Source organism: Coenobita brevimanus, chromosome 61, assembly GCF_032717465.1.
Source record: "Coenobita brevimanus isolate Jiangsu-jjx chromosome 61, ASM3271746v2, whole genome shotgun sequence".
NCBI classification, from domain to species: domain Eukaryota; kingdom Metazoa; phylum Arthropoda; class Malacostraca; order Decapoda; family Coenobitidae; genus Coenobita; species Coenobita brevimanus.
The window spans coordinates 37,786,830-37,812,622 of NC_137014.1; the positions used below are offsets into that span (position 1 = coordinate 37,786,830).

General features: G+C 41.3%; 1 protein-coding gene across 1 annotated transcript; it reads right to left on the reverse strand.

Moving 5' to 3' along the window:
* Nucleotides 1–1,483: 1,483 nt before the first annotated feature.
* Nucleotides 1,484–24,354, reverse strand: LOC145403763 (putative glutamate receptor). Its single transcript, XM_080275440.1, has 15 exons — nucleotides 24,303–24,354; nucleotides 23,628–23,800; nucleotides 22,258–22,371; nucleotides 18,073–18,281; nucleotides 17,268–17,387; nucleotides 16,668–16,880; nucleotides 16,063–16,147; nucleotides 15,567–15,846; nucleotides 14,794–14,911; nucleotides 13,803–13,902; nucleotides 12,549–12,729; nucleotides 11,492–11,591; nucleotides 10,954–11,083; nucleotides 9,988–10,118; nucleotides 1,484–1,526 (listed from the first exon to the last, which is right to left on the reverse strand). The coding sequence occupies exons 1-14, from the start codon at nucleotides 24,352–24,354 to the stop codon at nucleotides 10,002–10,004; spliced, it is 1,992 nt and encodes a 663-aa protein (XP_080131566.1). The 3' UTR covers nucleotides 1,484–1,526; nucleotides 9,988–10,001.
* Nucleotides 24,355–25,793: the final 1,439 nt, after the last annotated feature.

A 25,793-nucleotide genomic window follows, 5' to 3' on the forward strand; every position in this document is an offset into this window, starting at 1 on the left:
ACGTCTAGATACAGTAACCCCGGGACTGCAAGAAGAACAACGTAAATAAATTTGTTTCTTGGTGTTATAAATTTCTTGCCGTCACGTGAGGTGGTCGTTGCTAGAAACCAAGGCAAGGACAAACAAACGGAAGGGGTCAGGTACTTTCAGATTTGATGATGAGGGAAAAATGTAAATAAATACTTGAGAAACTTTTAAACTCCAATAATGTTTAGTAATATTCACTACAGATGCGTTCATGCTCACGAATTCTGAGAAGTAATGTATGTTGCTTTTAGGTGGCCACAGCAACGTTGAAGATAAACTGAGTACACACATCTGGCCTAAGGACCCAGGAAGACAGACTCTTTTGACACACTAGCTATCATGAAAGTACCCCTTCGTGCTCACCCCATAAATTTTGAAGTAAGAAATTCACACATGTTTGCACCGCCTGATGGGATATCATCATCCTCGGGCCATTTCCCTCCTTATTATATTTTTGTCTATTTGCATATATCGTATACCCCTGACTTCGATTTTTTTCTGTGGTTGACAATCAAAAACAAAATTCAAAGAGACTCTGTTGTAATGTAATTAATGTAAACATTATATGTACAGTACTCATTTTCCCTAGTGTAGGTTATAACTGCTAAAGGCTAACACAATTTAAGGACTTGTCCAATAGCAGTCTTATGGATTTTCCAATGGTGTTTTGGATTTTTTTTTTTAATGCGAACAAAGAGCTATATATATATATATATATATAAAAAGCAAAACTGTACCGGTAAAATATGACAAATGAGTCAACAGCTTCTGGGGTATCTCGGGTGAGCCTGTGAGGAAAGAGAGAGTTGGCGTGTTTCATTTTGTGCCACGTATGTCCCACAATTATGCGTTATAATATAAGGTGCATTACATGAAAAACTCTCCCTCTAGACTAGTTTATATGAATCTGACGCATCACCAGTGCCAATGAAATATGGGCCCTGAAAACATTTGATACTGCTGACGCGTCCAGTTCCACGTGAAGGTTACTGAACGCCTTAACGTCTAAAGATGGATACTACGGTGTTTGAAGCGGCCCTGCACATTAATGATTCGCTCTTTCTACAACATTATCATTGGTGTCGGGCTGCTTGTCACTGGGGGCTGGCGCTGGTTGTTGACGAATCTTTTGTGGTGGTCCAGGCGTTCCTCATATCCCGACGAACAAGAGCCACCCTGAGATCTGTTGTGATGGTAAAGGAGACGGTCAGACGGACACAAGCCCAGATGGAGGTTATGGAAGTTAGACGTAGCAAACTGTGAGCCCCATTTTGTGCCCGCCTGACGATCCAGTGAGAAGCGAGGTCTGCCGCTCCTGGATCTCGTCTGCAAGCTGCCCTCTCTCTGCCATCGCCTGATCCACCTGTAGACCGTGGTGACGCTGGTGCCGGTGTGCTGGGCGATGGCACGCACAGACCACCCCTCCACCCACAACCACACCAGCATCGCCCTTTCACCCATCTCGGTCGGTCGGAATGGGTTTCTGTACATGATTTGTCCTGGATCGAATAAATGGGTACGTGATTATGGACACAGTATACTTCCGCGTAATTACGGGCATAGTATACGTCCGCGTGATGACGGGAGTGGCATAATATAGGTTAACTTCTGCTTCAGTATAATATATCATCTGCTTCAGCTTAAATGATGTGTGATTCCATTTACGTTACTTGTTCTGTGAGCTCTGTTGATGTCTTGTATTTGTCTTTCTTTTCCTGTTTATTGATGATGATGATGATGCGAGTCCTCCTAGCTGAAGATATGTTAACCTATTTTCTTCCATAGATATAATTCTTACTAGTCTTTAAATTTTGACACTGATCTTCAAAATCCACCTCAAAGCACTCATAAATGTGTCCATATTTTCTGAGAGGGGATCGTTGTGTGTGTGTGTGTGTGTGTGTGTGTGTGTGTGTGTGTGTGTGTGTGTGTGTGTGTGTGTGTGTGTGTGTGTGTGTTCCACATCACACCCCTGGTTTACTGTAAAAGAAGAGCATCTTACACATGTCGCCATTTTCAAGAGTAAAGTATGATTTCACTGACAGGCTGCTTAACCAAGATCGCTTTGCTAGAGACATCAACCACACACGAGAAATCTTGTCTCTGAATGTCAAGCAGTTTAGGTCATGGTCGATAATGAGGAGTAATGTGACATACAAACACGATAAGCTCTCTGTGCCTAAATGGATATAATTAAGGACACCGCCCCCTCTCAAGGAAAAAAAAAAAAAAAGTCCACGGTTGTAAGAGTTGGTGATTTCGAGGAAAAGGGCTTTTACGGATATGAATCTATAGAAGTTACTAATAATTACTGAGATACGTAGCTGAGTGATTCGTTACTTCTCTGTATGATTAATGAGGTGGCTAATTCAGCATCCATTATACGAACTTATCTACACTTCATATGTTGAAAATGTGTTGTATATTTATTTACATTCCACAGTGAGGGGTCCAGCCTGCTATCTCTCGTTGTGGCCGTAGTGTCAGTATGTTTATGTAACCGTATAATGCTGCCTAACTCATTCACACGCCAGTCTCTTCTGTATACCCCATATTGGTTAAGTCTCCCAGTGCAAGGACTTTTCGTTCATTATTTTTCCTTGCTACAGAACAGACTTTATGTAGCTTAGTTGAGAGCTCTTGTAGTGAAGGGGTTATTGAAGGCTATTTCTAACTCCACCGGTTAGGAAAGTCTACCCTAATCTGCATAAAAGTCTGGAGGTAGCCAAAAAAAAATAAAAATAAAAAATAAAGATAAAACCGTCCTTGGGTTGAATGGGATAACCTATAGCGCGTGTACTCTTACCTGATAAAGATCCAAGGCCCTTCTTAGCTAGGTTGATAGAAGGTAGATATGTCTAGTAGCCAAGGAGACTGATTCCTACTGTTTACATTGTGGGGGCGTCCTTGTTACGTCAGGTAAAACAACGCGAGTATAGTACCTTTTATCACTACTACTACTTCACACACACACACACACACACACACACACACACACACAGATTAAGAAGATTCAAGACAGCACATACCAGAGAACAAAATCGAAATCTAGGCTCAGGAAGTTATACATAATAATGTGTGAGCATTACTATACCGGCCTAAAACTGTGCCTATAAATCTATCAGTGATGTGCGGACCTGCCAATATTGCAGAAACGAACAGCTAAAGAAAAAAGTAATGGCAATGTTATTTCTTACATTAATATTGGTATAAATGAGAATAGAAATTAGCAATGTGTACGAAACAGTCTGCCTCTGTTAAATGAAAATAAGGAGTGCCAGAAATAAACAAATAGTGCCAGAAACCGCGATACACTCTGACTGATTAAGACGAATTTTCCGTTCTTAATTCCACAATGTGATTTTAAAATCAATCAATCAATCAATCATTTCCTGTGGCACCCTCGGGGATGCATAGGGCCTCGATGAACTCACACCACCACATCCTATCTTGTGCTAGCTCCTCAAGATCTCCCCAACACTCATCTCCAGCTTCCCGTCTCATTGTCCTCACCCACGTCTCTTTTGGCCTTCCTCTACCTCTCCTACCAAGTGCCACCCACCCTGGTGTACCTCGTACTATTCCCTGTCTCCTATACACATGTCCTAGCCACTTCCATCGTGAGAATCTAACATATTCATCGATCGGCTGCACTCCCGTTATTTCTCTAATTCTACTATTTGGTATCCTTTCCCACCACTTAACTCCTAATATTCTTCTAAGTGCTTTATTTTCAAACACCAAGAATTTATTTTCCATAGTCACTGTGCTGTACCAAGACTCGTGTCCATAAATTAAGATACTCCTAACCATTACCTTATAAAGTTTGATTTTTGTATGCACAGAGAAATTGTTATTATTCCAAATATTTTTAAGCATTCCCATTGCCTGATTAGCCTTCTTTAACCTTTCCTCGAACTCAAAGTTCAAAGAACCATCCTTGGCTAAATAAGTACCTAAATATTTAAACCTACCAACTTGCTTTACAACCATACCTCCAATTACACATTCCTGCGCATTTTCCATATTCATATTGATTATTTCAGTTTTTCCACAATTAATAACCAAACCCACCTTGCGACCTTCACTCACCAAACAGTCCAACACTCTCTGCATCTCTTCTGGCCCATCACAAATCAAAACTATATCATCTGCATAATCTAAATCCAAAAGTTTCCTGTTCTCTCCCCAAAGTATACCTGCACCGGTTTCTGTTCCAACGCGTTTCATAATGTAATCAATGACCAATATAAATAGTAAAGGCGATAGAACACCACCTTGAATTACTCCGGACTTGACTTCAAACGAATCACTCAGACAACCATCAACCATCACTTTACAAAATGTGTCCTCATGCATGTTCATAATGACCCTCACAAACTCCTCTGGTATTCCATAATGTCTCATGATCTTCCCCATAGTCTCTCTCGAAACACTATCAAAAGCCTTCTCAAAATCAACAAAACAAAGACTTAACGGCACTCTCATTTCATTAACTTGCTGCATCAAATGCCTAACTATAAAGATCTGATCATTGCAACCACGTCCCTTTCTAAAACCAGCCTGTTCATCCCTCAGAATACCCTCAACCACTGGCTCCAACCTATTAAACAACACTCTACTGAAAACTTTCAAAGCTATCGGTGACAAAGAGATTCCCCTCCAATTACCACATTCACTCAGGTCTCCCTTCTTCGGAACTTTGACAATTACACCATTCTTCCAAACTGATGGTAGTAACCCCGTCACCCATATCTTATTGAATAGCTTGGTCAAGATCATTATTAATCTATCCCCCTCCACTTTAAACATTTCCGGAAATAAACCATCCTCCCCTGGTGCCTTATTATTCTTTAACTGTTTTACTGCTTTCTCCACTTCTGCAAGCCTCAACTCTCCTGTTTCTATATTTAAATCTTCCTGAGCAGACGGTATATCCTCTTCTGGTGGTATTGGTCTATTAAGAACTGTCTCAAAATGCTATTTAAAAATATTGTAATATATAAAGAAGGGCGGTTATTGGAACTCCACCTTCCCTCTGTGGAATAACGTTAGATGCAAAAAAAAAAAAAAAAAAAAAAAAAATTGTTAGTAGAGAAAACAGTGGATAACTGAGGTAGATAACGACTGTGGATTTAGTTTTTGTGGAGGGGAGGTTCTGCAACCCCCAATTTCGTGCAATACTACCACTACTACTACTCCTCCTCCTACTACTACTAATAATGTGGCAGGCACTGAAAATTTTTACAATATGAGATGCGGAATGGTGAACTTGTGATTCCCGGAAAGAAAGTATCAGGAAAAAAAGTAACAGTAAAAAACGTAAGGGAAAGAGCTAATCTAACCTAACCTAACCTAACCTAATCTAACCTAACCTAACCTGACCTAATCTAACCTAACCTAACCTAACCTGACCTAATCTAACCTGACCTAACCTAGGAAAAGTTGTTACTTTTTTTTTCCTGATACTTTCTTTCCGATTCCCTGAACTTGTAGGTGCCTGGGCCTGGATTCACACACAGACTTATGACGAATTATCTCTCGTAACTGCGATTTGTGTCCATCTTTCAGTTAAAAAAGAATCTTAGTGACGAGACGAAAATAATCATGAATCTTTTTTTTTTTCTTTTTTCTCATACCGACAGGAGAAGGGAGAGTGAGGAACTTGAAACTTTCCATCTTTCCCCCCATCCCTCTCTCTCCAGAATGAAACGCAAGTAATGGGATTATTTTTAAATAGTAACTTTCTTTGTGCATCCGAGGCTCAGAGATATTTACTTTACTAGACAGAAAAAGAAAAAAAAAGAAGAAGCCATCTCTTCATTCTGAATGCTATGCTATGACAACAGATTAATGTGGTTCTAGTCACGAAGAAGTGCTGCGGAAGGGATGTAGAGCCGTAGTATTGTATTTTTAACGGTGCAGAGCAGTAACGTTGTTGTTTTTTATGTCAATGGGCTACAGGAAATACGCTGCAAAAGGACGAAAATCTCTAAGCTAAATGAAAGTGAATGAAGTGTAGAATGAAAGAACTTACAGGTGTTTGGAGTAGACTGTGTGTGCGAAGTGATGGCAGGAAGGGCTAGAGGAGGTACTACGGAGTCTGCCTAAGCTGCCTGGAGACTACCACCACACTCATGTCCTGTGTTCTTAATATACCTAACCCCACCACCACCCCACCACCACAACCCCGCCCATCCCTACACCCAACCACCACCCCGCCCCACTTCTGATTGGCCGCCTCACCACCCCTGAACACTGATTGGTAGCTCATTTGGTGCGCATGTGATTTCTCCCACGCGGTACGGTCTTCTTTTAGGCCTGATTCACACCATGGGTCCATTCGCGCTCCACTCACATTCCAGTCAAATATTATTACATGCATTTAAATGGGAATGTACACACTGGCAATCACGGTCGAGCCAAGGTCCTCTCATGCTCAAGTTACGGTCCATCAAAATATATAACTGGAGCGGGACTGTCCCATGAGCGTACCTGACTGCCAGTGTGGATGGCGTAGCGTATCCCATCTTTACCTGACCACCACATCCCCAAACAGAACTGCGAAGAAAAATTATTCTATTAAAAAAAAAAAAAAAAAAGCTGAATTATTAAGCTCTTTGGAAACCGACATCATCTGTAATAATGTTGCTCTAAAAAATTACGATAAATGCTAACCACACCATACACAACCTTCTGCACACACACACACACACACACACACACACACACACACAGTAAAATAGCTTCTAAGAACATATGAATCATTTGTACGAGCTGCGACGTCATCCCCCACCCCCCCAAAAGAAAAGTATTGATGCACATTCCACGCGAAATATTCAAACATTACAGACGATGAATATTGCACAATGTTTTCGGGCTCGTATTCTCCGTAGCATCCATTTCTTAGCGATTTATTTTGTGTACTGTATATTCCCATTCCTTTCTCTGTTGTTAAAAAACTCTCTAATGTCGACATACTACCAAAAGACAACGAAAATTAAAAGGGGTATTAACGAAGCATAAGCAGAAACCATTAATTATGGAAACCTCGAGAATACAGCTTGTTTATTACACCTTACTGTACGCTTCTGGGTTACACAAATCATTTCAATATTGTCATACTCTGCATATTTATACAAAGAGACATTAAGCACCCATATCCCAAAAATAAATTGCTAAAGAAGAGGTGTTAGGGAGCCTCCTTAAACTCTGAGAATATAACCCTTGGACCTAATCTACACCAACAACTTTTTTTTTACCCTCCACCTGACGAAGTTAGAGGAGGGTATTGTTATCACTGGGATGAACAAGGTAGGTGGCGTAGAGATTTTCGTGTCCAGAGCAAATCTCAGAAAGTATTAGCTGCAGTGTCATGAAATTGCACATGGTTTTGTCTTATAGTGTACTCGTGCCTTTTGATAGGTAAAATGCCGTCTTAAGCTTTTTTTTTTTTTTTTTTAAATAATGACAAAGTAAAAATAAAAATTCTCAGAGATTTCAATAAGACTTGAGCAAGGAATCTCCAGCATAATAATAAAAAATGGCTGTTTATTACCATGGATAAACTACTTAAATTTTTATGTTTTAATGTCTCTGTGTTATAGAGGGGGGAGTGAGGGCCATTATGAGCTTGGTTAGGTGGGTGGTATGTGCTTGGTCAGGTGGAGGGTTGCAACATAAGCGTTGCCTTTTTTTTTTTTTTTTTTTTTATGAAGATGGAATGGATGGTAATCTATGTTCCCTCTGAACATTTCGTAACCCCTTTTCTTACGTAATTTATTCTGCATGTTTCACCCGAGCATCCACTTGTATTTAATAACGAAACCTATGTATATATTAATCCTAGGTATTTTACTGATGCAAGCTCTGGCGATATTAACACGATATAAATAACACAGAAGAGAATGGTAAGACGTAATATGCAAGACAAATAGCTAAAGAACAAGTACTACGAAGCTTCCTGTGCCATCTAGAATACGACCTACTATACCGTAAGCCTGTGACACTATCTTATCCATAGTAGTAGTGATATTAGTAGTGATAGTAGTACCGGCAGTAGCAGTGGTGGTAGAAATAATAGTAGTACTATTAGCAGCAGCAGTGGTCGTGGTAGTAGTGGTAGTAATACGAATAATAATAATAATAACAATAATAATAATAATAATAATAATAAATTCAGGTTGCCACCTGACTATATTATTCTCGCGTGTTCATTCTCATACTCTTTATATATTCATTGCACCCATTCTCAGTCCTCCTTCTCCCCCTGTCATAAGCATAACCAAACAGCCTAAGGTAATGCACTACTGGACAAAATTTCCTAGATATCAGCACTTATTCCTATCCTATTCCCCCACTGCATTCTATGGGCTGTCAGTGGTATCTTTTTTACCGTTTTTTTTCCCCCCTAGATTTTCGTCCATTCGCAGCTTACTTCACGTAGCTCAGTGGCAGAAAAATGCAATACTTCAGCTCTACATCCTTTACACAGCACTTCATCGTGACTAGAGCATTCTCTTGTGTTAATCTATTATTACCGTCCAGCATTCATGGCCGAGAGACGGCAGTTTTAGGCCAAGTTAGAGTTAAAAAGGTATAGTTGTCCTTATGTTCTTTCCCTTCGCAGAATTAATAAGACTCGTGTTGCTGAGCTTCCGAACTGCTGCTTTATCAAATTGGAGTAAAAGGTTTAAGCGATATTCGAAAATTGAAATCGGCATGGATGGGTTTTCTGGTCGGCCCACTAGTGTAGCCAGGAAATAACGTGAAAAGTAAGCAAACGGTTGCATTAGTAAAGGAATTTAAGGGACCCCTTTTGCACGCACCAAAATTTATTACTGAAACTTCGTGCTGTCCACTTCCTCACGCTATAAATCCAACTGTAATTCTACTTTGAACTTCATATTTTTTAATCAGAGTCACAAATAAGAAGAATGCATCTCATTTATCGTTCAACGGGATTTTATGTCTCCTGCTGTAAATCCAATTGTCTCAGATTGAAATATGTAAATTTTTGTCCAAGGATAATTAGCGTCTATCATTCACGATGCTGTTCAGCCACTGTGATAGCCCTGTGAAATTTGCTTAAAAAACGCAATGATGATAGACTGCAGAATCTGTCAGCAAAAAATTAACTTCATATTTCTGGTAAGATGAACGGCTGTGAGAACGTGATGTGCTCTTAGGGATACTATGTTGTACCAGAAAACAGAAGAAGAAAAAAACGAGTACCACCAACAGCTGACAGTTTCAAGCACCACATTTAAATAGCTGTCATTCCCTTCTGAGCCTGACACTGGATGCACAAATGACTGTTCCATATCTAGCAAGAAATGGCTTGGAAATAATTGCCAGGAACTTACAGCCTACCCATGTGACTCTAGATCAGGTAGCACAGGCACTATCAGAGGTCCTTAGTTGCACATGTAGGGCATTCCATTGCAAGGCTCTTTTAGAAAGTCTGATGATTCCGCAGCTTAGGTTTGTGTAAGTGAAGAAATGTGCAAATATCTCACCGAAAAAAAAAAAAAAAAAAGAGCATAGAGAGGCAACTCATTAATCTTTAGACGGACAGAAAAAATGATGATAATGATGATGATGATGATGATAATAATAATAATAATAATAATAATAATAATAATAGTAATAATAATAATAATAATAATAATAATAATAGTAATAATAATAATAATAATAATAGTAATAATAATAATAATAATAATAATAATAATAATAATAGTAATAATAATAATAGTAATAATAATAATAATAATAATAACAGTAGTAATAATAATGGTATATCCAGTGCTTTTCACAGCTGCCAATATACCAAAAAAGTAGAGTGTAGGCTAACAAGGACTACTATCACTCAAACATGGAAAACCTTATATGCACTGGACAAGCTGCATATTTTTATTCTGTGTAATAAAGGAGACAAGCATTAAGCTTTGTTTTTACTGTGGAGGCAGAAATTAGGATGAGAGATGGGTGGTGGTGATGAGGGTAGGACCACATCGAGACCAGACCTTCTCCAGACCGAAGACCAACAGACTCAACAGGTGACCAACTCCAAGAATCACGAACATCCCCTGAAACAACAATTATTATTTATTTCTCATTATCAACTCAAATTTTTATCAGTAACTCTCTGTCTCTTATTACCACTGTTATTGCCTTTAGTCTGTAGTTCTAATTCCACCGTGTCATTACACAATCTTTATCATGTTCAGTGTTTCTCTGTCCGTCACTGTAGCATCATAATTATCCCCATTTTTGTATTTTTAATAATTATCTCGTATCTACTGTGCAGGTGAGTGTATTTAAGATAAAGGTTACCTCTTCACAACGAGCACCGAGGTACTAAACTTTTAAGACACTATTCATTTACAAGAACACAACACTCTTTATTTGATTTACTTCTCCTATACCATCATTTATTTCTTTTCTTCATTTACATTCAGATCTCATAACTCACAGACATTTACAAATTCTGTTCCAGTCTACAAAGATAGGTTTATTACAAGCCTGTGACACAGCATTATCTGCATCCATAAATTAAAATTATCCAATTTTTAACATTCATCACTATATTCACCGCTGTTGGTTCCTCCAACACTTCTCAAACTATCAGGTCTTCTACACTCTGTCTCTCATTCGCCGCCCTTCCTTCACTCACGTCTCTCTCTATGACCTGTATACTTGTCGGCTAAGGAAGTTCCCTAGCACCTCTTCCTTAGCAAATCATTTTGGGATACGGCTAGTTAATATCAATCTGTCTGTTATTTATGCTGAGTATGGTGGTATTTGAATGATTTAAATGACACAGAATAGGATAGTATGATGTAATAGACATAATAATTTGCTCAGGGAAAAGGTGTTAGGGAGCTTCCTTAACCGGCGAGAATACAGGCCTTTGTGACATACCCATAGATTGGTTAGGGAAAGTGTGGTTCTGACGGTGATCCTGGTGGGGGGTCGTACGCAGGCGGTGGAGTTGCTGACCAGACTCTTCATCCAGTGGTCGTAAAGCCCTGCCTCCGTCAGCCACCGCACCCTGATGAATGACAAGTGGCAGAAGAGGTCAGAAAATAAGGCGAGCAAGGAAAAAAATCAAATCTTACAGTCACTTGTGTGTAATGGGCACTTAATTTCCAATTTTGCCTAACAGTGTTTTAGTCTTAGTTATGATCCAACTCTTGTGTCTTTTGAATCACCTGTCCTTGGAGGTAAGCACTACATATCCTAATTTGTCTTACACTTATTTAGTCTTAGTTCCGCTCCAGCTGTTTTTGTCTTCTAAATTGCCTATCTTCATTCCAGTCTTCATGTTCTTCTATCTACTTTCCTTTCTAGTCTCCAGTCTCCCTTCCCTCCACATTCCACATGCCCCGCTGTTCCTTCATTCACCCTTCTGCACCCCCACCTACTCTCCCTGCCTCTCTTCTCCCTCTGGCCCACTCACCACGTGTTGAGGGCGGGTACGATGGGACTGTGTTTGGGTCCGATCATGCAGTAGATGAAGGGCATGAACCCCTCACGGGACGTATAGTAGTCGCACTGGCCTGAAGTATAAGAGATGAATTGTTGCAAGTGTGTTTAAAGTCGAATATATCCAAGGGTAACTGGACTTCTTAGTTCAAAGTGATGTAGTAATGACACATAAAACTAGACAATGTGATGGAATATGAACGAGTCTCAGAGGTAAGCGAGGACAAAGCATCCTGGAGGCAGCTCTGTCAAGACACTGACATATTGAGCAACTCTCAGGAAGCAGTAAGGGATCAGGGGTGACAAAGAGAACATTTGCTGAGGTGAGATTGGCCGTTTTGGCCTTAGCACTCAGAAATTTATCGTCTTGCAACATAATCTTGACTTTTCCTCTGTCATACACCCAAAACTGAAGGAAACCAGCCTATAACTTAATATTTCACATGTGATTTTATTAATATTAGGCAAAATGGCATTACTGTCAATTTTGGAACATACTTTGTTATGCGACAATTTGCAATGCGTTTAAGTGAGAGTTAAATGGAACTCAAAGTTTCAGTCCATTTGTAGAAAGTCACAGATCTGAGCGTGCCGCCAGAGAAAATACAAAACCAACTATGAAACAGACCTAGCTGTGGATCCAGTCATAAATTTAAGCTGACCCCAACATTCTGGTGATGCGTTTGAGCTGATGGATTTATCTTGCATTTACAGTATGCCTGAATTGGTGGAAACAGTAACTGTTTTACAAATGGATTTGCAATTAGCTCTGTCAAACCCACTAAGCTAATTCGTGTGGTTCCAAATTTCAGAGATTAACTGCAAAGGCAAACATAAATTCAAGTTAAGCACAGCCACTGAACAGTCCCGGAAAACCTAACCAAAACTAACCTAACCTAACCTATTTTAATCTAATCTAAGCTGGTCCAATCTGATCTAATCCCACCTAACCTAATCTAACCTAACCTCAGCCATCCACCAGTCTCAGAAAACCTAGCCTAACCTAAGCTCACCTAGCTTCATTCACCCACCAGTCTGTGAGAACTGCTGTGCCATGAGGATGGTGGCGGAGAGGTGCTCTCCAATGAACACGTGCGAGCCTGGCTTCACCATCTCACGCAGCATGGACGGGTAGTTTGTGGTCAGAATGTAGGTTATGCCTCCTGCCTCGTCCACATCACGTATCTCCCGAAGTATGCCCTTCTCAGTGGTCTGGAGGCAGGGGAAGAGATCGGTGGAAGAGGAAGCTGATCAGTGACAGGAGAAAAAGACTCGTGGCAAAGGAAGAGGATCAGTGGCATGGGAAGAGGATCAGTGGCAGGGAAAGAGGATAGGTGGCATGGGAGGAGGACTGATGGCATGGGGAGAGGTGTGGTGGCATGGGATGAGGATCGGTGGCATGGGAAGAGGATTAGTGGCATGGGAAGAGGATTGGTGACATGGGAAGAGGATTGGTGGCATGGGAAGAGGATTGGTGACATGGGAAGAGGACTGGTGGCATGGGAAGAGGACTGGTGGCATTGGAAGTTGATCAGTAGCATGGGAAGAGGATTGGTGGCATGAGAAGAGATTGGGGGCATGGAAAGAGGATCGGTGGCATGGGCATAGGATTGGTGGCATGGGAAGAGGAATGGTGGCATAAAAGGAGGATCAGTGGAAGGGGAATGTGCAAAAATGTGACTGGTAAGGGAGAGGTGTTTGAAAGCCTGTAAATCCAGTGAGAAAATTAAATCATAAAACCGTACTCTCAATGGCTCCAGCATTCCTTGATGATTTTATTTTGCCTAATGAAGCTTAGCATTGTTTTGTAGGTTAATTATATCTTCTTAATATCCACACACTTTGCATGAATAATGTGCAAGGTAATATTAACGTGATACAGAAAGAAATAAGTGGACAAGGAAAGGGCGAAACGGAAAGCCCCATAAAACCTCTAGTTTGGGATTCTCTAACAGATTTTACGGTCAGTTCCATGTTGTATCTTTGTTTTTGCAGGAAAGACAAAGAAAGAAAAATTTAGTCACAATATGTTTCCTATTCCTCCTACAATTATACACCTTAGTTATGAAAGAAAAATTATTTTGGAATATGTTTTCTGTAGGAATAACAAGGTAATGGTGCCGAATTTTTGCTTGATTCTCGTACTTCCTGCAAATAAAATGCATGGAAGTAAAGACATGGAACCGATCGTAAATATGAGAAATCAAACGTAAATATGAGAATCCGGACCCAGGAGAATATGACCCCAAAAGTGTGAAGGTGGATACAGTGAGGAGATAGGGTACCTGGAAGTGTTGCACATAGGCTGTATCATGCTCCCAGATCATGGTGGTGGTGGGATGGTCCAGCAGCATACGCAGGCTTTGAAATGGCTGATGGATGTATCTGGTAAAAACATAAATGAAAAATACCCACAGTCCTCACTATGTCAGAACATTATGCTGCCATTAATAGATACTAACAGGGATGTATTATAGATTTTCACAGCTGTTCCATGATGGTGGTGGGTGAGTGATCCAGTAAAACGCTGTGGAACAGCTGCCAGATTTATAGGCACAACAAACACAACATTATAGGTACTCCATAACATCATAGCGTTTGAGGGACTGTAGCTTTGAGTAAAGGATTGAATCTCTCCTTACTAAAGTAAAGCTGAAAAAGAGGAAGTACAGCATACAGGTGTGTAACAGGAGGGAAGAAAGTGATAGGCACGACTACATAAACTCCTGCAAAACTGAAATGGCATAAAATATGAGCTGATTAGGATGTAAAGAAATACTGTTTTCTGTTGAGGGCAACTGACTCGTGGAGGCAGTTGCCACGTGAAGTTGTGTGCAGCTAAAGTAAAAAAAAAAAAAAAAAAAAAAAAAAAAAAGATATATGGTAACATAATAACAGAAAACGGAACACAACAAACCTAATTAAATCCAGTAGGAGAAAAATGAACACACACACACACACACACCAACATAGTTTTACTACAACTACGAACCAAATGTTTAAATTTCATGAACTACTAAGGTGCTCTCCCAGCCTGAAGCTAATATACTGTAGTCTGGCAACAACAAAAATGAAATAGAAAGGACGTCCGTAGACTTAAACAACGACAGGTATGACTGTATTTCACGTAACAGCAAGGAGTGACATGAGGTTGGCCATATAGCTCTGTGTGAAGATAAAAGTATGAACAAGCAATTCTGTACACACTTAAGGCCAAGAAAAATCATGACTACTTCCTAATATGCATGATTTTTAAACAGTAGCAGTCATTTTCACCTGACAGAAAGGAGTGACATGAGTATGCCGGTGTAGCTCTGCGTCATCACCAACATCACCACATTCCACCCACCCAGCAGAGGACGCTCCCACTCATGCATACAGGGCAGGACTGTGTCTGGGAAGGAGAGAGAGAGAGAGAGAGAGAGAGAGAGAGAGAGAGGTGGGTAACAGAAGGTGAAATAGATATGCATGGAGGTGTAGGCAGGGGGCAGTGAGAAAGAGTAGCTGTCAGGTAAGGAATAGAGAGTGAGGTAAGGAGGGCTGCAGGTGAAAGACTGTTAAGAAGGGGCAGCTGCATTCTAGTTACAGGTCTCATCCAATTAATCAGTGAAATGTTCATGTAATTTATGGTAAACTGAGAAGAATTAATTATTTAGATTTTTTTACATGTTGCAAAGCAGGCCATTATCTCTGCAACCCAATAATACAAACTTTACCATGAAAGAGTATCTGCAGTTCCTTCATAATCTCCTTAACTCATTCAACCTGAGAACGTCCAATATATTTTATTCTAGCTATCTCCAGAAGATTTTATTCACTTTATAAAATACTTTTTTTTTTAAACAGAAGCAGTTAGATATAGCTCTAATGAACATCTGTGTAACCAGAGTTAAATAAAATCACTGAACAAAATCACTACATGGTAGCTTGTAAAGAAAAAAATTAAGTTAACATTGAAAAGAAGCAATGAAAGAAATTAGTACGAGTACTTGTTCTGTACCAGTATTCATGACAGAACTCTGGGTATGGACAAACACTGAACAACATACTCTCCTGCAGCAGCACCCTGAAGTAGGGTGCCAGGTCGGGGATTTCCAGAGAGAAGCAGGAGGCGAGAATGACGACAGTGACCAGTAGGAGGGCCAGTGCCCCAAGGATTGCAGCCCACACTGCCGGGGCAAAAGGCAGCAGGCAACCCCAGGGGTTCACCTCAGGCAGACCTCTGCTCCCAAGGATCGTCATAAAGTCACTCGTCACTGGGACACTGAAGTCGATCATCTTTGCCCGCCACTCTGTGATGCCGAAGGGACCCAGGGCAAAGTTTACCTCCTGCATCAGTTGTGGTGAGAATATGAGAACTAACAACAATCTCTAACCTAAATGAAATGCTAGAAGAAAATTTATTGTGAATTTTCATATTCAGTTAAAGTATATACACTACACAGAAGTGGAGTCAGTGCATCCCATGATATATAATAAAACAGTAACTATTATATATATAGACACAGTAAGTGATCAGAGAAAATCACAGGAGGTTGCACTGACCTGCCTGGCCACCATGCCCACCATCCCCGATGCAGATCCGTTGGGGATTTTGACACCAAAGAATGACGCCAGACGAATGATATAGCTGCAACAGTGATACGTGGGCGAGGGTGAGTTTTTCTTTTGGGGGAGAAAGGAGATCTAGAATACCGAAAATAAACAGGTTAGGCCTTTACCAGGAGCCTGTTGAGTGACATTACTATATACAATGAAATGTGGTTCAATTACTATGATGTGGCATCCACAAGCTGTAATGTGCAAGGTGCTCCTGGAGGGAGGGGGGAGTGAACAGACTACTTAAAACCATGAAATATAGTAGGTCTGGCTTTTAACATAGGCCTGTTATGAAAGCTGCACAAGCAAAGGAAATCCAGTATGAGGTTTGGTGCCCAGAAGCTGTCCAGTATGGCGGCTGACTGACACTAAAAATATATAAAGAATACTTTCATTCTATGAGGGATACAATTACATTCCATAACATTCCCAGAGGTTGAATTATCCTTGACCCATCCTCACAAGGAAGTCCAAAATTAAGTCAGCAAATAAAGAGACAGCTTAAACCAGAAACGTCCATGACTAACAGGAAATACACACTGATCATCCACCTAAAGTTCATAGACGCTGCCGTGAGGTCAGCCAGTTGCTTCATGGAACCGGTGAAGATGTGTTTGTTGCCAGGCACCTCCCCTGCCTCCAGTACCCCACCTTCCAATGCCTTTGGACCTGCCTCTGCTAATGATGTGTCCTCCCTCTCCCTCACTACGATATGGGGCGGGAACTCCTTTGCTGTTATCAATAACACAGGCCTCTCTATGAACCTAAAATGAATTTAAAGGTCAGTAGCCAAACACTGTTATTGCCAGCATAGTTATCATTCTACTGCATACTCATTATCTGTCATGATGACAGTAGCCACACAGACCTACATGCTATTAATAAATCTTCTCATAATCATACAACAGCACCACACAGATCTGTCATTATTAGTCTTATAATTAGGACATCTCACAACAATGCAACATAGACCTCCATGTCCCTAACAAAGCATCTCCTAAGACTTACTTATTGTTATTACTAACAAAGCATTTCATAATAAGGACTACTCACAACAGCATCACATTGACCTCCACGTCCTTAACAAAGCGTCTCATAGTATGACCTACTTATAGCAGAGCTACATATACCTTTGTGTCACTTGGTCTCACCTGTGGAACTTTTGTGGGAAGAGCGGGAGGTGTGAGGTGAGGGTAAGGCCGTGGCGGGAGGACCATTTTGCCACCTGCACCACCTGACTGGAGTACGGCAGGTGAGACAACACCTTGCACCTGCAACCACACACATGCAACAAGGGGATCTCAGACAGGCAGGACATCATCTTATGCCTCAAGAAGCGATAAAGCAGCACACAGAAGGGATATAACTAGAGTAGTGGAAAGAGTATATACATGAGAGGTTGGAGATATAATGCAGTTAAAGTCGAGATAATGGTATAGTATTTTGATAGTGAAAGGGAGTAAGGTGTGGACGTTGGGAAAGCATTAGAACTGACGAGAGATAGAGTTGGATGGATGAAGTACTGTACATAAGGGGTACATATATAACCTGGCAGTTAAGAGAATGGTTCTAACTCACTGGACCCCTAAAGGAGGCAAGATGAAGCTACTTGTAAATGATACAGTCTGCATGATAGAGAATTTCGATGGCTTGTAATACTGAGGTAAATTTTCTTGATCATGTCACTTTTTTCCCGTTTCTGAATCCTATCTGTGACTTTAAACTAATGTGAAATTGAAAGTGATTATGATACTAATGATGATTACAAAAAGAATGAAGGCCACGTGATATCTGAAAATTGAACAAAATAACTGCAGTTTAACTTCACACATGCTTTTCACACACACTATGGGACCTTGCCATTACACGTAGATAAGTAAACTCTTCTCATCATATCATCAATGCCAACCAGACCATATGCAGTTGAAGTGTGCAGATGACATGACGTGTGCTCACCTTTCTTGACAAGAGAGTGTTAAGGCGTTGACCTGAGAGAGGGCGTTGTGGAGGGTGGCAGAGTGGGTGATGGGTTGGCGGGTGAGGGCTAGGAGGTGGGTGGGCCAGAGCAGCAGACCCTTACTAAAGGCCAGATTGGTCCAAGTGGTGATAAACTGAAGATCATCACTCACCACCAAGAATGTGACGCACCACCATTCACGCACAGCCTGCAAGTGACAGCTTCACAGGTACTGTACGTGGGGAACACACTCAGCTCAAAATGTTTACAAAATGGCAAATATATATAAATAAAATATATATATATATATATCATCATCATCATCATCATCATCCGGACCTCCTTTCCCACCCAAGGGCAGGGCGAGGAGTAGCAATGTCCAGACAGCACAAACTTGCCCAATCCAAATAGGCCTCACTTCCATTCACTCATTATTCAAGCCCCCGGAATCCTGGCTCCACCGGATATGCCAAAAACATTCACCACATTCTGCAGCTTCACACAGCGTATCCGATTGAGTCAATCCGGATGCTGCCATGCTCACAGGGGGTGCCAAAATCCTTGATCACGCACTTCTCTTCACAAATTCATCCAGCCAGCTCGATCTCTTGTCAGTTCCCTAGCTTCACCGACTTCCAAACCTCTCTTCCTTACATACTCATCCACCATATCTCTCCACCTTCTTGGCCTACCTCGCCTCCTCCCTGCTTCAAATTCGCTCAGGTATACCTTTTTTACTACTCTATTTTTATCCATTCTTTCCACATGACCATACCATCTCAGGACACTCTCTTCGATTCTGGTGTCCACCGACTTCCTCACTCTACACCTTTCACGAATCACACTATTTCGTATCCTATCCACCCACTGTACTCCACATACATTCCTCAGCAGTCCCACATCCACTGCTCTTGCTCTTGACTTTTCATTTTCATGCCACACCGTAGTCTCACACCCATATGTAAGAGATGGCGCTAACACTTCCTCATGTAAGCCTCGTGCAGCTGCTACATTCAAGTCTCTGTTTCTTATCAAGGTTTTCATTGTACCAGCCACTTCTCTTCCTTGTGTCATTCTACTTTCAACTTCTTTTGCACATTTTCCTCTCTTTTCTATCACTGTACCCAAGTATTTGAACTCTCTTACCAATTCCAGTCTCTCTCCATTCACTGTGACATCACACTGGGAGTCACCTTCTCTTTCAGTAACCATCACTTTACTCTTCTCTACATTTACTCTCAAGGCACGACGCTCACTGACACCAGCAAATCTCTGCACTAGCCTACCAACTTCTTGTCCGGTACTTGCAAGCAGTACTGCATCATCAGCATACAACAAATTTGAGATATTCCATCCATCACCTTTCATTACCAGCGCCATCCCTCTCTCCGTTACTCGTGTTTTTCCTTCTCTCATCACCCCATCTATATATATATTGAACAACCAAGGGGACATCACACAACCTTGTCGCATGCCCACACCGATCGTGAACCACTCACTTAGATGCCCATTAACCCTTACACATGCTTCGCTACCATCATAAAAACTCTTGACAGCACCTAACAGCTTACCATCTACACCACTCACTGGTGCAGTGGTAACACTCTCGCTTGCCAACTGGTGGACGGGAGTTCGCGCCTTGCTCAGGTTGCGAAAAGTTTCACTGACGAAGTGGGTGGTTACTGTCCCCCTTGAGCAAGGGGACGTATGTGTGCGTGTGTGAAGGTCACAGCCTTGCCCTTAGATCGGACTATATGAGCTCTCAGCTCCCTTCCGGGAGGGTAAAAGCTGACGATCACGACCATCAAGTGATCCTGACCGACCCGGTGAATTACCATACATGCGCAAACCTTTCCACAATCCCTCTTTGTCTACTTTGTCATACGCTTTTTCCAGATCCATGAATGCCATAAACACCTTATGGTCCTTCTCACAAGCCTTCTCTGCTACCTATTGCACTGCAAATACTTGATATATATATATATATATATATATATATATATATATATATATATATATATATATATATATATATATATATATATATTGATACTGCAGTACCTAGAATACAATACTACGGTACCTTGCTTAAAAAAAAAAAAAAAAAAGATAAAAAAAATGAATTATGCAGATGCCTCACAGTAGGAAACATTCCCAAATGTGTACATACCAAAAAAAGAGATAAACCCTGGTCATGGAGGCCGTCATCAAGCATATCTGCATGACACTGACACATTTTTATTGAAATTCTTTTTAAGGATGCTGGAAATAAATACAAACTCTGTGTTCCAGATGGGGCGAAGGACGGTCCGGGGATGATCAGTTAAAACAAGTCAAGCAAGAGGTCTCCCAAACAATCACAAAGAAGATTAGCTGCAATTCACTAGCTTGATGAAACGAAAACAGGACAGTTAGCACCACAGTGGCATTCATGGGCTCATTCTTTGTTTATACCCTGACTTGGGACACAAATATATGAATTCTATTGGCAAGATCTAATATATTACTCCACAACAACATAATTCCTCATCCCACCCCGCACTGAAACTCACACTTCATCACTTGGCCACAGTACACACACACACACACACACACACACACACACACAGGCATGAATGTTTGGGAAATATGTTAACAAGCTTGTAGGTCAGCTGCCTATCTGCAACATTGCCTAAGATCCCCAGAAACCAGGAACACCATTGAAAATCTTGCAATATTTACTGTACTTCCTGACTTGCATCCCAGTCGTAGATGTGTGAATAGTACTTTTGTATGTGGTACCATGTATGGCCAATTCATATCCAGTCAGTACGAATCACTTCCAGTCACACTATACTGTATATTTATAAAGTAAAAGACAAATTAACTTAGTCAAAGTTAGGTCAGTTCACAGCCATTATTATATCCATTCAGCTTCATTTCTGTTGTGCCTCAGATGGGCCAGTCCAGGTCTATTTAGGTCCAATTACACCATGTGAGGTCCCTTCAGCCCACTACAGGTCCATTTGAGGCTTTTCATGGCCTCTGTTGTCCAGGTCCAGTGCCATCCATTTAGGCCTGTCGGGACACTAAAATATCATAAAACACTAGATAACAGCTAGTGATATAAATGCTGTGAATATGTAATTTTGAAGTTTGAAGAAAGTCGTGTTTGATATCAAGAGAGCTGGAGGAAAAAGCAGTGCAGATTCTAGCTAGGGAATTTCGCACACAGCACAGTATAATGTAATGGAAAGCTCACACCACAGATGTGGAAATCACCACACGTGCCCACACACAACACAACCAGTCATATACAGGGGAAATTGGAGAGACAGAGCAGAAGGGGTTAGGATGCGATAGGAGAGAAAAGAGGCACGGTGGAAAAGGTGGAAGGAGAGGGCACGGTATTAGCTAGCATAAACTGCTCTCACCTTAGAAGTGCTCTCGTCAAGATAATGTCCTCTTGGGAATAAAACTGCAGTCAAACCCAAGACTCATCTTTATATTTCTCCTGCCATCCACGACAAGACCAACTTGAAAATTCTCTTCTCTTACAACCCCTATAATCTAACATTTTTAGAACGCCTCGGCAATGGCTACAATATTATTGGTGGCAGCGGTGGGATATCATAACCCACTACATAATAGCTAGTGAAAAGGCCCCTTCAGATTCATTCAGTTTCAGTTCGATCAGTTATTGTGTATTTGGGTCCATTCAGTTTCTTTCATCCATTTCAAGTCCATTCAGGCAACTTCAGATCCCTTCAGTTCACTTGTGGTCCCTTTAGGCCCTTCATGTCCATTTTGAGTCCACAGAGACCACTTCAATCCTTAGTTAGTTTGCAGCCATTCTTTACTTAGCATATTCAGGCCCAGTGGTTGATTACTGAGCTGCTGTCTAAAAGGACGAGAAATCGATTCCAGGCTGGGGTAGGGAACAATCATGGGATTTTGATTCACTAACCCATTGTTGGTCAAAACATATACCAATGCACCTCATGGTCAGTGTCAAGTTGGTTGTGATGTGATTAATGCGAAGCAACTGAAAATTATTATATCAAGCTGGATCAGATGGCTCTATATAAACCTCACAAATGCCTGAACATAATCTCTGTTGAACCTAGATATATACACGCCTTTCTACCCCCTCCCTCTGAGTGAATTATCCCTAGAGTGGAATTTAACTGGTGTAAGGATCCCACCTGGCTGCTGTGGGTGAGGAGTGAGGACAGAAGATGGTGTGTTGTGTTGTGGCTGCTGCTGACTCCTGCCTCCAGCACTGCTGCCCCCCACTCAGCCCTTACCTGCCTCAACGCCTGCCACACACAAAGGTTTTTATTATTGTTATGTATCCCACTTACTTGACAGATTCACACTGATGGGTATTTTCTCTTATCCACTCCTTATGACAGTTTTGTAGATTACTCTTACTGTTCTCAGACGATTTTATTCAGCATAGTAGACCTTCTGGTGATAAACTGACTAATGAATGCTGTGCGTTAACTGCCAAGTTTGAAAACTTTATCTTGAGGTAAATAAAACAGTATGAGGATAGCAATTACAAACAAAATAAGGTTCTTTGGCTGAAAAGGTTAGTATGTTTTGCCTAGAGGACAAAGGACATTGGCTCCAGAATTACTGGATCCCCTGGTGTTAGCTCCAAAAACCTGTGTTACTTAAGCATTTCGCAGAACAAACCAGGAGTGGGATGCCCTCATGTTGTAATCCCTTCAAAGAGGATTGTGAACTGCAGCGGGGTAATTTCAGCCCACAGTCCATCGTTTTCACAGACAGATTAGCCTGAGGTTACAATACCAATACAAAGAACCAGAACCTGTATCTAGAGTCAGAGAAGACTGCATCAAAGGCACAGGAAAAACGATTTACTAATATTCCAAGCGTATGAGAGATGCAGACATTTATAACCAGTTCCATAACAATATTATTATAAATATCAGCAAAATATGAGAGTCAGTGGACTTACTGACAGGTGTATATGACACGCATCAAAACAGAAAAATAGAAAAAACATGGGATATGCAGATGGTTAGGTCTGTGAGATGCAGGATTCCTGTGGCTTCAGTGATGTGTGAATGACTGTGTGGCCTGTTTTTCTGGTAATGCTGTTGATTGTCCTCCCACTTTTGTACTTTCCTTGACTTTGGAATCTACTTCTCCCTATCCTTAGGTGGGAGAGTCAGGACGATAGTGATGATGAAAATGTTATGCTATGAGGAAAAATTAACATTTCCAACGGTTGATGCTATACACTTGTGACAGGGGAGGTAATGGAGAAATTGATGTTGCATGTTGGTTTCCTGATAACAGTGATTAACAAGGATGTGACAACAGTGACAGTGGAGCGGCAAGTGCCGGGTGTGATAAGTGCAGTGGTGCGACAAGTGACAGGTGTGACCATCGTGACAGTGGTGTGACAACAATCACTGGTAAGGCAACGGTGACTTGTGTGACAACAACGATAGTGGTATGACAACAGTGATAATGCTGTGATAATGACAGCGGTGTAAGAAATGATGGTAGTGACAACAGGCAGTGGTATGTTACAACTGACAGGTGTGACAACAGAGTCAGTGGTGTGACGACAAGGGCAACACAACATCACCTCAATGACGACACTTGGTGAGGTGTGGGCGTGTGTGAGGAGCAGGAGAGAACAGCGAGGCTGTGGGTCAGCCGCCAACACAGCACCAGCCGCCTCGACTCCCGCCTCCAAAATCTCATCCCCTGCGCAGATAGGAAGGTGTAAGCAAGAAATGTGCCCTTCTTTACGGTGCTGATGAGGGACACCTTCATGCAATTGTACAGATACGACCGAGCATTAGAGTTGCCTTGTTATACAAACGTCTCTCAGTCCCCTCCCTGTCCTTCCAAAAGAGGATGGTGGGCAGCAAAGGAAAGGCAACTTCATTCTAAATTGCTAAGGGAAATGTGTTACGAAACCTCCTAACCCACTTACTATGTAACCCAAAAGCAGGTGTTCTCGACGGTTAAGAAAGCTCCCTGACACCTGTTCCTTAGTGATTAATTTTGGATATGACTGGTTGGTATCAGTTTGTTTGGTATGCTGAAAATGGTGGTACTGGAATGATTTAAATGACGAAGAAGAGAAGAGTAATAAGTAATAGGCAAAATATATCTCTTTTGAAAAGGTGTTAGGGAACTTCCTAACCGACGAGAATATGGCTCAAAGTGTGTGTACTCAGAGTGTGTAGTGTCCCTGTCTTACCTGGCGCCGTTGACTGTGGTGTGAGCAGTAGCCCCTTCACCACCACCACCATCGTATACAGCCACACGCACACCACCACTGACCACCAAACGCCACCACAGCTCCTCCACACCACCATCCCCATCGCTACACACACCTACAGCCACACTCAGCTGGAAAGACAGACAGATGCTTACTGGAAATAAATGTAGAAGCGAGTACTGTTAACTCATACCATCCATCAATCAATTGATCTTTTTGGAGAAACTCATGCAGTAGCTCTTGATATCTCTAAAGCTTTCGACAGAGTATGGCACCGTTCCCTGCTGTCCAAACTCCCTTGCTATGGACTAACGTCTTTTGTTCCTTTGATTTCTTCTTATCTTAGTGACAGGAAAATAAGAGTAAAAGTAGATGATGTATATTCGAATTTCCACTCAATTAACGCCGGCGTGCCACAGGGATCAGTTCTGGCGCCAACCCTATTTCTGGTTCATATTAATGATCTCTTATCTGTCACTCACAATCCCATTCACTCATATGCAGATGACTCAACACTACATAGTTCATTCACACTCAGACATCCATTTACAAAGTCTAATATCTCTACCTCTCAACTCAATACAGCCATCTCCATAAATCAAGATCTATCTACAATCAGTGAATGGGGACAAAACAACCTTGTCTCTTTTAATGCTAGTAAAACTATTTATATACAGTTTACTAATAGACAGATATTGCCAGATTCGTACATTACCTTCAGTGCTACTAATATTCCCATCTCCAAAAGTATTGAAATTCTTGGTGTCTCACTTAACAGTGCCCTCAGCTGGACCTCTCATGTCAGATCACTTGCTAAAACCGCCTCAAAGAAACTTGGATTATTGTACAGAGTCCGTAACTTCTTTGCTGATGAGCAGTTAGCTATAATTTATAAGAGTCATGTGTGCTCTCAGCTTGAATATTGCTCACCCTTGTGGAATGGTTGTGGAGAGGTTGCATTAAGACAACTAGACAAAATTCAGAATAAAGCTGTTAGAATCATTAACAATCCTGCCATTACATATAAACTACCTCCCCTGCAAGTAAGAAGGAATGTTGCCTCCCTTGCATTATTTTACAGATATTTTTTTGGCAAATGCTCCGACGAAGTTGCGTCCATGGTGCCACCTCTCCATGCCTTCCCTCGTGCTACACGGGCATCTGGTAGCGCTCATGACTGGAATGTCACTCAACCACATTGCAGAACTTCTGCCTATCAGAATTCTTTCATTCCCCGAACTGCATCTCTCTGGAACTCGCTTCCCCAGAGTTGTTTTCCTCCAAATTTCAACCTACAACTGTTCAAGTCTAACTGTTACAGATATTTTTTGAACAGAGGACACCAGTAATCTGGTGTATGGATTATTTTTTTTCTCCATTTGTTTTTCCTTCCTCCGTTCTGTTATTTAAAAAAAAAAAAAAAAAAAAAAAACTGGATTGGAGAAAATGTGCTGTTTTTAAGTTAACTTG

Coding starts and splice junctions, on each gene's coding strand:
- LOC145403763 (XM_080275440.1), bottom strand. CDS start 24,354: ATGGTGGTGGTGGTGAAGGGGCTACTGCTCACACCACAGTCAACGGCG. Junction 11,592..12,548: donor ACAGCAGTTCTCACAGACTG/GTGGGTGAATGA, acceptor CTTATACTTCAG/GCCAGTGCGACTACTATACG. Junction 11,084..11,491: donor GTACCCGCCCTCAACACGTG/GTGAGTGGGCCA, acceptor GTCATTCATCAG/GGTGCGGTGGCTGACGGAGG.